This window comes from Bos grunniens, chromosome 1 (assembly GCF_055505025.1).
Source record: "Bos grunniens cultivar Pamir isolate PY7600 chromosome 1, Bosgru_T2T1.0, whole genome shotgun sequence".
NCBI classification, from domain to species: Eukaryota; Metazoa; Chordata; class Mammalia; order Artiodactyla; family Bovidae; genus Bos; species Bos grunniens.
The window spans coordinates 128,189,410-128,205,302 of record NC_141165.1 but is presented as its reverse complement, the minus strand read 5'-3'; the positions used below and the strand labels follow the sequence as shown (position 1 = coordinate 128,205,302).

Below are 15,893 nucleotides of genomic sequence, written 5' to 3'. Positions count from 1 at the left end.
ATAAAAAACAATGTTCAATAAGATGACACAAATACAATTCCCTTTACAGAGGGAATTGTATTAGTCCCAAAACTCTGCCTCCTTTTATAATGAAAAACCTGAGATCTAGAATGATTAATTTGTACCAGAGTGAAACTAGGCCTGGAACCCTGCCACCTGCTTCTGCCTCTTGTGTCTTTTCTCATATATTATGCTTCTTCATCTGACATGAGTGATTCCTATACGGCTACAAAATACAAAATAACGCCTGGTATTAAGAGTGAAGCAAAACAACTTCTTCCATGTAAAGTCATCTAATTTATGTTCAAAAATTAGAATTTTTCATTTTATCCAAGTATTTGCTGAAGCAGTTTTCTACCCTTTTGGTTTTCCATATGTGTGGTTATTTATTTGTGGTGTAACATCCAACAGAAAATTCATTAAATTCTTTCAGAAATATTATTTAAAAGTTAGTTATACATTACTTGACACCCTGCCACTTTTAATATACCTGAAAACATATTTTAATTATATTTTCACTTATGATAAAAGATGGATACAAATTGATAGTATTTCTAAGTTTAAAAACTTTTACCATATTTTGGAATTTAGATTTAATCACTTAAAAACCCTTCTAATTAGATGGCAAGTCAGAGATATGTTTTAATCTTAAGAAACTGAGCACTAAGCCTTAGTTTATTACCTGAAAGATGGTCATAACAATAGTACTTACTACATATAAGTAGAGTTGTTGTGCATAATAAATAAAATATGTAGCTGCTGCTGCTGCTAAGTCGCTTCAGTGGTGTCCGACTCTGCGCGACCCCATAGACGGCAGCCCACCAGGCTCTGCCATCCCTGGGATTCTCCAGGCAAGAACACTGGAGTGGGTTGCCATTTCCTTCTCCAATGCATGAAAGTGAAAAGTGAAAGTGAAGTCGCTCAATCGTGTCCACCTCTGAGCAACCCCATAGACGGGAGCCCACCAGGCTCCTCTGTCCACGGGATTTTCCAGGCAAGAGTACTGGAGTGGCTAATATATCTAAAACACCTGGCACCATACCTGACGTATTACATACTAATGTTAGTTGTTCATAGAGTTTAACTGCTATTAAAAACATGATACTATTAAGATCCTGCTGCAATCAAAAACATCAGTAATATTTAGATGGCAAAACATAAAGTATTTTTAGTAGTCTACTTAAAACAATGTGTATTTTTCAATTAAAAGGCAATTTTCTATGTTTAATTCAAACTGATACAGTGTTCTTTAGATAATAAAGAAAATTCACATTAAACTTTAAAGTGGCAATATAACCAATATATGTTAAATAGCATGTGATTTGTAAAACTGAAAGTTAGTGCAACTTACCACTAATACATGTGCTAATCAAAACAAGGTAGATTCAGTGTATGATAAACATTTCTCATAAAATGTTTTTAAAAGTTAAGAAACTAAATACCAGTGACAGACTACACATACAATGAATTTGGTAAAACTCCTTGAATTATTTTTTGAACAAATAAGACATTTCCATATTATATGTACATACCTGGCGTAGGCAAATAACCGACTATCCCATAGAAGATGAGTCCCTCTAGGTCCATAATGAAAGTAACAGGATTCAGTCCCGTCAAACATATTTAGTCCATCTTCTGAATTTTTTGAGGCATGGCTGTGTACCACATCTAAGAGCACTGTAATACCCATGGAATGGGCTGTATCAACCAGTTCTTTCAGCTCTTCAGGAGTTCCATAACGGCTGAAGGTAAAAGAGACAGTAAAAACAAGATCACATCATATTTAAAGGAAACAACCAATTCTTTATTGACAATCAATTGTTTTACCAGAACAGTACTAGATACTTCAAATATGCAAATGTAGTATGATATATTAGACACAGGTCAAAGTTGCTTAATATTTCCTATCAGGCATTTTTATAAGCATTTAATAAAAAATAATCTAATAACTGTAAATTTATAACCCAATAAAAATTCACATTTTGAGTAGGCAGATAGTAAAATTCCCCTTTTCCATACTCAGAGCTTCTGATTTCCATTGCCAAGGCTAATTGGTTTAAGAGGCATGGTCATTCCTGTCTACATACCTGGCCATCCCTTTGTGTATGCATGGTTGGGGTTGTGGAGTTCTTAGAATATTTCTTTGAATATCCTTAGTGGCTTAATTGAGGCCATCTCTCCTGCACTTACTTATTCCCAGACTGGAACACCCCAAGTACCAGTGGGCCCTGTCACCACCCAAGTAGGAAAGATGGGCAGTTCACATGTACATGGATTTGTGTTAAAAATGGTTTTCCAGTCTGTGAAATAGGAAACAAAACTCACTACCTAGAGGAAGGCTTTTTTGAACCTTTGTAAAGTCTCAGTATTGCAGTCAATCATAGCATCAGGGCTTCCCTGATGGTTCAGCTGGTAAAGAATCCGCCTGCAGTGCAGGAGACCCCGGTTCAATTCCTGGGTTGGGAAGATTCACTGGAGAAGGGAGAGGCTACCCACTCCAGTACTCTGGCCTAGAGACTTCCATGGACTGTATGGCCCATGGGGTCGCAAAGAGTCAGACAAAACTGAGCAACTTTCACTTCACATCATAGTATCAACTTTTGCCTTTTAAATAAGTAATCATGCTTGTGATGAATTGATTTCTGTCTCTCTTCATCATGACCTACTGCACTATCTAATTTTGTTCTTTCCAAAAGCTTTAGGGGCTTGCAAGATGGCACTAGTGGTAAAGAACCAACATGCCAATGCTGGAGACATAAGAGATGTGGGTTTTAACTTTGGGTCGGGAAGATCCCTTGGAGGAGGAAACGGCTACCCACTCCAGTATTCTTGCCTGGAGAATCCCATGGACAGAGTAGCCTGGTGGGCTACAGTCCATGGGGTTGCAAAGAGTTGGACACAACTGAAGTGACTTAACACATACAAAAGCTTTAGATTTATGACACTCTACCCATTACTCTTCTTATCCTAGCTACCTGGCCTCTTTTGCCACTCACTGAAAAGCATGTTCAATGAATGCTGCTAAGTCTCTTCAGTCGTGTCTGACTCTGTGCGACCCCAGAGACGGCAGCCCACCAGGCTCCCCCATCCCTGGGATTCTCCAGGCAAGAACACCGCAGTGGGTTGCCATTTCCTTCTCCAATGCATGAAAGTGAAAAGTGAAAGTAAAGTTGCTCAGTCGTGTCCGACTCTAGCGACCCCATGGACTGCAGCCCACCAGGCTTCTCCATCCACGGGATTTTCCAGGCAAGAGTACTGGAGTGGGGTGCCATTGCCTTCTCCGTGTTCAATGAATAAACATCCCTAAAGTTTTATTCATTCATTCATTCATTCTACAAATACTTATTAAGCAGTCTACTGTGTGCCATTAATTTTTCTATGCTCTGTGATTCACCAGTGAACAAAATAAACATCACTGGCCTTATGGGATTTGTTTTCTAGTTAGGTGATAGGAAATAAATAAGCAAAATATGTGGAATATCAGATAGCAGTGACTGCTCAAAAGAAAAATGAAGCCAGGCCACTAGTGGGAAGGGAAGGTTTGCTATTTTAAATAAGGTCATCAGTGAAAGTTTTATGACACAGGCAATATTGATCGAAGATAAGAAAGAAGTAGGGAACAAGGCATGCAAATATCTAAAGGAAGAGTGTTCAGAAATAAACAGGCATTGGAGACAGAAATGAGCATCTGAAGAAGAGCAAACCACTAGTGTGGCTGGAGTGTAATGATCAATCCAGATAACATGAGGCCTTATGAACCAATGACATTTGGCTTTTATTTCAAAAGAGAGCTGAAAATTGTTAGAGAGTTTTGAGTGACATGAAAGTGACATGATCTGATTTTCATCTTAAACAGATGATGTTGGGTACTTTGAAGAAAGTAGTCCATGTGTGGAGGAGAAAGCCAGGAAAGGGAGAAAAGAAAATACAGAGTGACCCATTACAGAGCTAATGAAATGACTCAGGTAAGAAGTGGCAACTTGGACAGAGTGGTAGCAGTGGGAACAGGAGAAGCAGAAAGATTTGAATATATTTTGAAGTTACAGGTGGCTAGTTTTCTGATAGAGTGTAGTGCAGACCATACAGGGAAAAGTCAAGTATAATGTAGTTGGCTTAAGTAACTGAAAGACAGAAATGTCATTTATTGAATTAAGGAAAATAACAGGAGAAGAAGGTTAGAAGATAAGAACAGAAATATAGTCCAGAACACGTTAAGTATGAGATACATATTAGATATTCCAACCTCAAATAGACACTGTTTGAAGTTCACAACAGAGGTAAGGACTGGGGAGTTCAATTTGGCAGTTGGCATATAAAGTGTATTTAAGCCGTAAGAATGAATGAGTCTTCATGAGACCCTAAAGATACTTCATTTAAATACAGAAGGGAATGGAACCAAGGGCTGCACACTAGGAGGGCCCATCTTTAGTGGTCAGAAAGGACAAAGGAAATAAAGAAGAAGCAACAAAAGATGTGAGAAAAACCAAAGGAAAGTTTAATATTCTGAAAGCCAAGAAAAGAAAAAAAGTTGAAAGAAGGTGTGAGTAATCAATTGTGCCAAATGCTGCTGACAGGTCAAGTAAGCTAAGAACTGATGATTGACTTAATATGTGGAGGCCATCAGTACCTCAGATAAGAGCAATTTCAGCAAAGAGGTGGAGTGCCTACTTGGAATGAGCTCAAGAAAGAAGAGAAGTGGAGGAATTAGAGACAATAAGGACAGATAACTCGTTCAAGGAGAAATCCTATAAAGAGAAACAAGTAAAGGGATCAGTATCTTTTCTCTATGTCTGGAATGCTGTCTATGTACTCCCACTTCACCTTCCCCCCCTAGATAAGCCCCCCTTTTTAAGATTGAAAACTGTTTATCTCTTAATCATGTTTTAAATCTCAGTTGCAACACCAGTTTAGATCTAATCTACAGTGGTCAAACCACTGGTTCTATGCTATCAGAACAATTTCCCATCTTCTCAGATTTTATTACAAGTGGAAATCATAATATATATATATGATTACTAGATTTTTGTCCAAGATCATGGCATCTGGTCCCATCACTTCATGGCAAACAGATGGGGAAAAAATGGAAACAGTGACAGACCTTATTTTCTTGGGCTCTAAAATCACTGCAGATAGTGACTGCAGCCATGAAATTAAAAGACACTTGCTCCTTGGAAGAAAAGCTGTGATAAACCTAGACAGTGTATTAAAAAGCAGAGATATCACTTTGCTCACAAGGACTATACTCAAAGCTATGGCTTTTCCAGTAGTCATGGACAGATGTGAGAGTTGGACCATAAAGAAGGAAGAGTGCTGAAGAATTTATGCTTTTGAACTGTGGTGCTCAAGGAGATTCTTGAGAGTCCCTTGCAGAGCAAGAAGATCAAACTAGTTAATCCTAAAGGAAATCAGTCCTGAATATTCATTGGAAGGACTAATGCTATAGCTCTAATACTTCAGCCACCTGATGTGAAAAGTTGACTCACTGGAAAAGACCCTTTGCTGGGAAAGATTGAAGGAGAAGGAAAAGGGCACCACAGAGGATGAGATGGTTGGATGGCATTCCTGAATCAATGGACATGAGTTTGAGCAAACTCCGGAGATGGTGAAGGACAGGAAAGCCTGGTGTGCTATAGTCCATGGGTTAACAAAGACTCGGACACTACTTAGCAACTGAACAACAACAGCGGGATTGATGTTTACATGCCACCACACTGTAAGCTCCCTGAGGCAAAGTTGGACTTGAGCAACCTGTGGTCATTCAGATCAGTACCTCTCCAACTGCACAGGACCCTCTGATGTTTTTCTGCTCAGAGTCATATTCCTTGGATTTCAACCTGGGAAGGACAGTTCTATGGGCAGTATAAATCCCACCAAGGGCCTTCTCAGTTACCTTCCTACATAAGTGAGTCTCTTTCTAGAAAAGGATATGAGCTCTAGCAAGGGGCTTCACTAAGTCAGTATTTTCTGACTAAAGCTTAGCCTCCAAACATGACAATTTCAGCAGGCTAACTGAATTTTCTGTACCAGAAATCATTTCATGAAAAGCAATCTTAAAACAGGCTAGTCTCTAAGGTTTGATGAGAGAAGAATCTATGATCTTAAAAGAAAATGCTCAGATTTTATTAACTCTGTTAACCTTAAAGTAGGTCATAAGATACCATATGAAATACAGAAACTCATTCCATTTTTTAAATTTTTTTGTTCACATAAGAAAATGGATATCATGTCCTTCATTTTACCTTGAAGCTGCAAAGAAGCTTGTGATTTGGTAACCAAAACTGGCATAGTAAGCATGTTCCATGATCGCCATCAACTGAATGCAATTATATCCTGTATAAGCAAAGGTCAAATAGAGATTAAAGGCCACATATTTTAAAAAGTAATAAAAAATATATAAACATAGCCCCCTGTTTAAAAGGCATTAAGTTTCACACACAATCTAATGTCTGGTCATTTTAAAAAGTTCTACTACTTTAACATCTTTTTTTGTCTGACCTTCTAACACAAAATTGGACAGTTAGTTCTTGAGGGTTATAGTCTAGCTATTTGAAATGTCTTCATTTTAACAAGTAATAAATGATATGCAAATATACTCTTAATTTGGCTTTAGAATATTAAAGATGACAATCTGCATATGCTAAACTTCAGTTGCACTTGTAATATTCATTTCGAAGATTATGAAAGCCAAATAAAAGTAACTGATTGCATGCCATGTACATTATTTCACCTTTTTCTTTATATTTCTCTTATTTCTAGCCTAAGATATACCATCAAATCAATTTTTCTAAAAGGTGGCTTTTATGAAGCCAGCATTAATGCTTCCACTTTCCACTTCCATTTTCCATTTTTAGGTGTTTCTAGCACCTAAAAAATTACTCACAGTCATCCATGTGTAAACCTGTGTGCACACACACACAAGTACACACACATACATCTTTCCTTAATCTATCTGAAAATGTTTTGCTTTAACTCTAAATGAACTGGCTCAAAAAGATACATATGTATTTTTAAAAGTTCTTAATACTTAAAAATACTTATTAATGTGTTTTTAATGTAAGCAAATAATCAGAGTAGAGTAAATTTTGGTCTTCTTAAAAAACTAAAAAATTATTTTTCTTCAAAGAAAAATTTGGTAAAATTTTCAAATATGATTTGACTGTCTTCTGCAGTGTACATGTACATAGAAAATATTCCTATTCTGTTCTCAAAATCTAATTCATTTTAGTATAATTTCTTGTGCACATATTTTAGTACATAATTAACGCTGGAACAAGTATAAATTCACATTCAGAAGTAGGGATTCATAAGTTTAAAGGACAACATAAACTCCATGATTCAGAATCTGTTGAAATGTTATTACCTTTGGCTTTGCTGTTAAAAAAGAAACAAATTAACTCTCTCAGTTTAAATATGTGTGTAAACTATTGCTCAATAATATGTCAAGTATAATACTTAATAACAAAATATAGAGTGTGTTTTTTATTTCTCCATTATGTAATAAGTATTAATCTTATGAGCAAATATCAACTTGTATATTTTATTATTCATTTTATGTCATTAACCATTCCTAAACTTATTTAACAAACTCCAGGAGATGGTGAAGGACAGGGAAGTCTGGCATGCTGTAGTCCATAGGGTCACAAAGAGTTGGACATGACTTAGTGACTGAACAACAACAAAATTATTTATGGCGAGAGTCCTGGACTATGAAATTTAAGCACAAAGAAAAAGAAAATGTCTGTTCTGCTGAAAGTTCTGTAAGATATAGGTCATAAACAATGTATTACAGTATGAGATGAGAGAACATCTCAAATATAACAACCTTAATATAATATCTATTAAATATAATTCACATTAACTTCTCCATACATTTAATTAATTATGCTTTCTGGAACCTGACCTCACCATCTCAGGTAATCAAAATGCCTATATAAATGAAACCTTCATCATGAGAGACTTTCCTCTAGCCAAAATGTGGACTGCCTATTAGAAACAGACTAATTAAATGTAGTTTATCTTTCTGCCTAGCTACTGGAGCAGGTGCTAATATACTGTGAAATGATGAGAAAAAAACCTATAAAAAGAAGATAACAGAGCATTCCCAATCAATAATCTGACACTATACTATTCACTCTCTTGTTTGTTCCCATGAGACAGGGTCTGTCATTAGACTACAATATACAAACATCTAGAACAATGTGTCTCACACAGAAAGATGCGCCATAAATATCTGGCAGATAAGTCATACTACAGAAGCCATATCTACAGTGACTCTGAAACAAAATGAGTTCCAGTTACTTACCAATGTAAGATCTTTTCCCTAACAGACTAATCCGAACAGGCTATAATCAATGACCACTTAAATTGATAAAAAATTCTCTTCTGCAGAAAAGTAATTATGCTTATGTATTTATCTACAATTTTGGAAGCCATCAATTCACATTACTTAAAATTGAAATTGGAATAATATCTTGAATTCTTATGTTCTATCTTTATTCCATTTCTCTTTTCTATGCTATCACTATTACAAGGCAATTTGAGAAGCCTAAAATAAAATGCATTTCTATTACATATTTAATCTCTTAACACAAAAAAGACACTTGTAATTAGCTTTTCTAATAAGAGAACAGACTCATTAAAATTTTGTCTGAATAAAAATCACAGTTATTACTTACCAAGGTCTTTGATTCTTGGTAGTACATTGCATGTAAAATGTTTATAAGAAGCTATTTTTCCTTCATAGGAAGAAATTCCCACGTGAGATTCATAAATTCGTAGACCTTTTGGCTTCTTTGGTTTGGAATGTTTAAACTACAGAATATTAAAATTACATATAGAATTAGACCAAAAATGCAGATATGACACTAACCGATTAAGCATATTAAATGAAATGAATTAACTCAAACACTTTGAAACTACTTTCACATACAAAAGGCACTGTCTACCTCCATTAAATTTTCTTTTGGGAAAAAAAAAATCCTTGTTAGGATCATGGTAATAGACCTATTTTAAAAGAGAAGTCATGCAATGACTTATGGCTTATCACTGAGTGAAGATATATTTTGAACCTAAGCCTTAGAGAAAACATAAGAACTGTGAAATGCATATATAATGATTAAATGCAAAGCATTTATCAACAAGCTTCAATAACTTAAAGGACAGAAAATTGAGCTCAAAGATACTTATAACTCTTGTCAGTAAGACAGCCTTAAAAAATTACTTCAATTAATGTGAAACAGATCGCCAGCCCAGTTTTGATGGATGAGACAGAGCGCTCAGGCCAGTGCACTGGGATGACCCTGAAGGATGGGATGAGGAGGGAGGTGGGGGTGGTGTTCAGGATGGGAACACATGTATACCCATGGCTGATTCATGTCAATGTATGGCAAAAACCAATACAATATTGTAAAGTAATTAGCCTCCAATTAAAATAAATTAATTATTACTTTTTAATTACTTCAATTAATACATTCATGAAAAAACATACATTCATGAGACATCCTCATTGTTCCTAAGGACCCTGATTCTGCTTCAGACCCAAACAGTGAGAAATATTACACCACTGGAGTCTTTGATTAATTGAAATTTTATTTAAAATGTTTAAAAATCAGTATTCCTTATCAGGTAGTACACAGAGATTTACTGTTCTGCCCTACCCCTATTTCAGAAACACACGCTCAAATAAAAACTCACTTCTACATTTTATTGGCTACAGATGATGGGCTCTGATCTATGTATAGCAAACAGGTGCACTATGATGTAAAATATTAAATCGATGGTGAACAGAGAAGTTGAACATGACTATAAAAGTTATAAAAGTAAAAGTTAATTTTCCTAGGAATATTGGGCAAGCATTTATTTAAAGATGTGTTGTTCTCACTTTATACGAGTATTCTGGATCCCACTGTATCCAATCATAGTTCACATTACTGCCTTCACGAGTCACATACTTCGCCCATGGTGAAATACGGTACAAGATTTCTCCACTTTTACTCCTGATAACAAGCTAAAAAGAGAACAAGATGTTATTGCCTTAAAATACTTCCAAAACTCTAAGCTAATGCATGACAGCCTATGAATACTGTGGCAAGGAAGGAATGGAGGAATGAGCTTAAGAATCTACACTGCCATCCAGATGTGTGACCTTAAGGATGTTAAAATTCTATGAACCCTGCTCTCCTCGTCTGCCGTGGTATATGATCCTTAACGTCATTTCCAGCTTGAATATTTTATGATTCTCTGGCAATTTCCATCATTGCCAACCAACCATTATAGTAGTTAATTAAAGTAAGCATAGAGTAGATAGCAAAAAGACATGAATATTATTGCAAGCTACTGTGAATAAATCAATCAACAGAAGGAACGAATCTTACTATGTTAAAAAAAAAAAGGTGATGAGTTGTATCACTCTCTTTTCCTTTTTCTTTTCATAGCAATTAATGATAACATTTTCAAGAGGCTAAATGAGAAAAATGGGTTTTGATTAATAACTGCATTATGTAGACAAACACTACCTTTCAAATATTTTTTACTTTTTACTTCTTGTACACCTTATTCCAAGTATGCTTTACCATATGAAACCAAACATTTTCCTTTTTAACCACTTATTTCTATATTTGCCAATAGTATCACTAATGCTATCAGTACAAAAAATAACAATAAAAATGCAAAGGCAATTTTTACAGAATCCACCAGTTTAGACTTAGTACTGAATATAGGACTTTGAATTTATCAGCATGGTTAGACAGCGAAGTGAGCTACATGAACAGAGTTTCCGAGTGACTAGAATATAGTTTTTTAAAGCTTTCTTTTTAAATTAATTAAGCCTTCCAAAAGCAGGCAGCGTGTAACAAAAAATGTTCAGATCAGGAACTAATCTAAACGCTGAGTGACCAGCACACCCTAAGCATTGAGCAAAAACATATTCCTCAGTCTCCTTTAATTGAGAAAAGCTCAAGTATGCATAATTACTGGTAATTAAATATTTGTAGAATGCTTTATAGTTTAGAAAGGACTTTCACAGTCATACCTCACTTGATTCCAGTGAATCTTTATAACCCAAATATTAAGTGAGATTAAATGAGCAGCCAGAGTCCCAAAGTTACCAAGTGGTAGAACTAAAAGCTGAGCAGAGCTTCTGACACTCACTTCCTTTTGCTTAACAGGCTTTCATGGCACTTCCCTCCGACACAGAAAAAGAATAAATCATGATTTAAGATGGAGGGGACAGGTGAGTGGTAAAAAGACATGTCTAACTTACATGAGTTCAATTTTATCTCTTTAGTTATGCCTCCCACTTATTAAAGCCTATCACAGCTAAGTACTGCTATTATTCAAATAATTATCTCAAAAACATAAATGAATAAGATCAACAGTGTAAAGGAGTATTTTATCTTCCAAAATGTGTTCCTTAAGTCATGTACATTTCTAGTATAATACACACAGTGTTATATGTGAGAAAAGGCATTTTGCTCACTCATCAATCCAGGACAGGCTATGGGAAATGAAATACCAAAAATTGGTTTTCCATGAATAGCACCCTGCCTGATCCATCCACCTATCTTTTCTCTTTTTTGCAAATGACTCTACAATCCCCCCAAAGGTTGATCATGAATCAATTATTATTTTTCAAGGTATCTGCTGGCAGAGAGAATATTTAAAACTTCAAGCAAAGAACATATAAAATGTCCTTATGCTGAATATAATTTCCACATTCTTCAGAAAATTACTTATCTTACAGTACACATGAATGTCTTTGGAGGCTACTGAGTAATAGAAGCTGGAAGGAAGATTCCTTCTATGGGTCTTCCTCACTCCTACGTATTTTGCTGGATATACTAACTATATAAGGTCCTATTGACTAGAGAGGCCATTTCTCAGAAAATGGTTTGTGGCATGCAACCCTGAGGAATGAGATAATGTTTTCCATGAACACAATGGACAGGCTTCCTTAAGCCTTCTATAACAGAAGGTAAACACTCCTCAGCTATGAGGCAAACTAACTGTGTGCATAGCATCAATATAGACCACACAGCATCATCCCTATAAGACTTGGAAGACAAGGGGAACTACTGCAAACGAGGGGAACTAGTGCAAGTTTCTGATTCAGGGGTCCTGTGTTTTCTACCAGAATCCATGAAACAGTACCAGGTTAACTTATCAGCTTGAAGGTACAACAAAATAAAATCCTATACCTAACAATGGATTATTTACTCATTCTTGAATGACTTTAATATTTTTGTTACCAAAAGTTCTATTTCTTCATTTCTATTAGTGTTTTATATTAGACATTCCTATTCATCAATTTTTATAATGTTGATGGTTGACATGGAAACTTTTAATTATCCAATTCTTTCCTTTTTTTTTTTTTTTTTAGCAATAAAAGTAGAGCCTGGATCTCTGAATGATATGTAAAACAATGCTTCCCACCAAATCTGGATCATTTTACTGTAATCATTACAGAGAAGGGAAATAAAGTTCTCGATTCTTTAGACTCTTGAATTGAAGGGATTTCTGCTACAGAAGTTTAGGTTTTCCTAAGAAATATACTCGCTGAGAGTAGCCACCTCTCTTTGCCTTTGATTTGTTATTTCTAAATTGTTATAATAACCAACTAAGTGTATTATGAAAGTGAAAGTCGCTCAGTCCTGTTCAACTCTTTGCAACCCCATGGACTATACAGTCCATTGAATTCTCCAAGCCAGAATACTGGAGTGGGTAGCGTTTCTCTTCTCTAGGGGATCTTCCCAACCCAGGAATGGAACCGGGGTCTCCCGCATTGCAGGCAGATTCTTTACCAGCTGAGCCACAAGGGAAGCCCAAGAGTCTTATAGTAAATCTAAATAACTCAAACTTGAGAGACAATCCAGTGGGTGAAAAATATGGTTTTTCTGGACTAAACTCTGCTCCCAAAATCTTTTCGGAGGGAGAAAGGGGAGAGATGAGTACACTTCCTGAATTTGTGCTTGCTTGAGTTCAGATTCAGATAAAAGATTTTTTAAATGAAATAAGACTTTATATCATTAATTTACAACTTCAAAATAGCACATGTTATATGGAAAATTGAAAAGAAAGAGCTAGCTTGACTGATTTTTCAACAATAAAGTCTAACAGTTGATGGACAGAAGCGTTTACTCAGTACTGCTGCTGCTGCTGCTAAGTTGCTTCAGTCGTGTCCGATTCTGTGCGACTCCATAGACAGCAGCCCACCAGGCTCCCCCGTCCCTGGGATTCTCCAGGCAAGAACACTGGAGTGGGCTGCCATTTCCTTCTCCAATGCATGAGACTGCAGCCTACCAGGCTCCTCCATCCATGGGATTTTCCAGGCAAGAGTACTGGAGTGGGGTGCCATCGCTTTCTCCGTTACTCAGTACTAGCAAACTGAAAATCTTATTCACTACTAATATGAGTATAAAACAGCACGGATATTCTAAACAGCAATTTGACAAAATGACTCTAAAATTTTTTAAAAAGTAATTCTCAAAGCAATTTATAGATTCAACGCAATCCCTATCAAGCTACCAACAGTATTCTTCACAGAGCTAGAACAAATAATTTCACAATTTGTATGGAAATACAAAAAACCTCGAATAGCCAAAGCGATCTTGAGAAAGAAGAATGGAACTGGAGGAATCAACCTACCTGACTTCAGGCTCTACTACAAAGCCACAGTTATCAAGACAGTATGGTACTGGCACAAAGACAGAAATATTGATCAATGGAATAAAATAGAAAGCCCAGAGATAAATCCACGCACATATGGACACCTTATCTTTGACAAAGGAGGCAAGAATATACAATGGATTAAAGACAATCTCTTTAACAAGTGGTGCTGGGAAATCTGGTCAACCACTTGTAAAAGAATGAAACTGGACCACTTTCTAACACCATACACAAAAATAAACTCAAAATGGATTAAAGATCTAAACGTAAGACCAGAAACTATAAAACTCCTAGAGGAGAACATAGGCAAAACACTCTCCGACATACATCACAGCAGGATCCTCTATGACCCACCTCCCAGAATATTGGAAATAAAAGCAAAAATAAACAAATGGGACCTAATTAACCTTAAAAGCTTCTGCACATCAAAGGAAACTATTAGCAAGGTGAAAAGACAGCCTTCAGAATGGGAGAAAATAATAGCAAATGAAGCAACCGACAAACAACTAATCTCAAAAATAAACAAGCAACTCCTACAGCTCAACTCCAGAAAAATAAACGACCCAATCAAAAAATGGGCCAAAGAACTAAATAGACATTTCTCCAAAGAAGACATACAGATGGCTAACAAACACATGAAAAGATGCTCAACATCACTCATTATCAGAGAAATGCAAATCAAAACCACTATGAGGTACCATTTCACACCAGTCAGAATGGCTGCGATCCAAAAGTCTACAAATAATAAATGCTGGAGAGGGTGTGGAGAAAAGGGAACCCTCTTACACTGTTGGTGGGAATGCAAACTAGTATAGCCACTCTGGAGAACAGTGTGGAGATTCCTTAAAAAACTGGAAATAGAACTGCCTTATGATCCAGCAACCCCACTGCTGGGCATACACACTGAGGAAACCAGAAGGGAAAGACACGTGTACCCCAATGTTCATCGCAGCACTGTTTATAATAGCCAGGACATGGAAGCAACCTAGATGTCCATCAGCAGATGAATGGATAAGAAAGCAGTGGTACATATACACAATGGAGTATTACTCAGCCATTAAAAAGAATACATTTGAATCAGTTCTAATGAGGTGGATGAAACTGGAGCCTATTATACAGAGTGAAGTAAGCCAGAAGGAAAAACATAAATACAGTATACTAACGCATATATATGGAATTTAGAAAGATGGTAACAATAACCCTGTGTACGAGACAGCAAAAGAGACACTGATGTATAGAACAGTCTTATGGACTCTGTGGGAGAGGGAGAGGGTGGGAAGATTTGGGAGAATGGCAAGGAAACATGTAAAATATCATGTAGGAAACGAGTTGCCAGTCCAGGTTCGATGCACGATGCTGGATGCTTGGGGCTGGTGCACTGGGACGGCCCAGAGGGAAGGTATGGGGAGGGAGGAGGGAGGAGGGTTCGGGATGGGGAACACATGTATACCTGTGGTGGATTCATTTTGATATTTGGCAAAACTAATACAATTATGTAAAGTTTAAAAATAAAATAAAATTAGAAATAAAAAAAAAAGGAAAAAAAAGAAAATGAAAACTCTAATTCAAAAAAATGCATGTACCCCCAAAAAAAGTAATTCTCAATGACTGAGCAGTTCTAATTATAGAAGTTTGCCCTGTGAAAATAATCAAAGAAGTGCCAAAAGAACTATATTGTTACCTATTAATCTTAGTATTATATTTATTAGCAAAAAGAGAATGTTTGAATAGTGTATGCTTGTTAAAATTTATACAGTAAATTATATTGAGGGTTACAAGAAAATTATTTCAATTTATACAAAAGAATGCATGAAAAGTGAAAAGTGAAGCCACTCAGTCATGTCCTACCCTTTGCGACCCCATGGACTGTAGCCTACAGTCCTACCAGGAGTCCACCAGGAGTCCAGGAATCCTACCAGGCTCCTCCACCTTTGGGATTTTCCAGACAAGAGTACTGGAGTGGGTTGCCATTTCCTTCTCCAGGGGATCTTCTCAACCCAGAGATAGAACCCAGGTCTCCCGCATTGTAGGCAGATGCTTTTACTATCTGAGCCACCAGCAAGTATCTTCCTAATGTGAATACTTACAAACCCAGAGACTAAAAACTATTTAAGAAACAGAAAAAATACTGAGATGGTTGCCTATGGATAGATAAATTAATAATAGCTTTTATTTTCCAGTTGTATCTTTCTTTATTGCTATCAATTTATTTCCTTGTAGAGCTTCTATAA

General features: G+C 36.3%; 1 protein-coding gene across 1 annotated transcript in view; it reads right to left on the bottom strand.

Moving 5' to 3' along the window:
* GBE1 (1,4-alpha-glucan branching enzyme 1) overlaps window positions 1-15,893 on the bottom strand; it is a 318,366-nt gene that overhangs the window by 149,914 nt on the left and 152,559 nt on the right. Inside the window, exons 4-7 of the mRNA XM_086321961.1 lie at window positions 9,881-10,006; window positions 8,676-8,811; window positions 6,240-6,330; window positions 1,533-1,742 (exon numbers count right to left, since the gene is read on the bottom strand). Coding sequence (XP_086178087.1) covers window positions 1,533-1,742; window positions 6,240-6,330; window positions 8,676-8,811; window positions 9,881-10,006 — 563 coding nt within the window. The remainder of the gene's footprint in view (window positions 1-1,532; window positions 1,743-6,239; window positions 6,331-8,675; window positions 8,812-9,880; window positions 10,007-15,893) is intronic.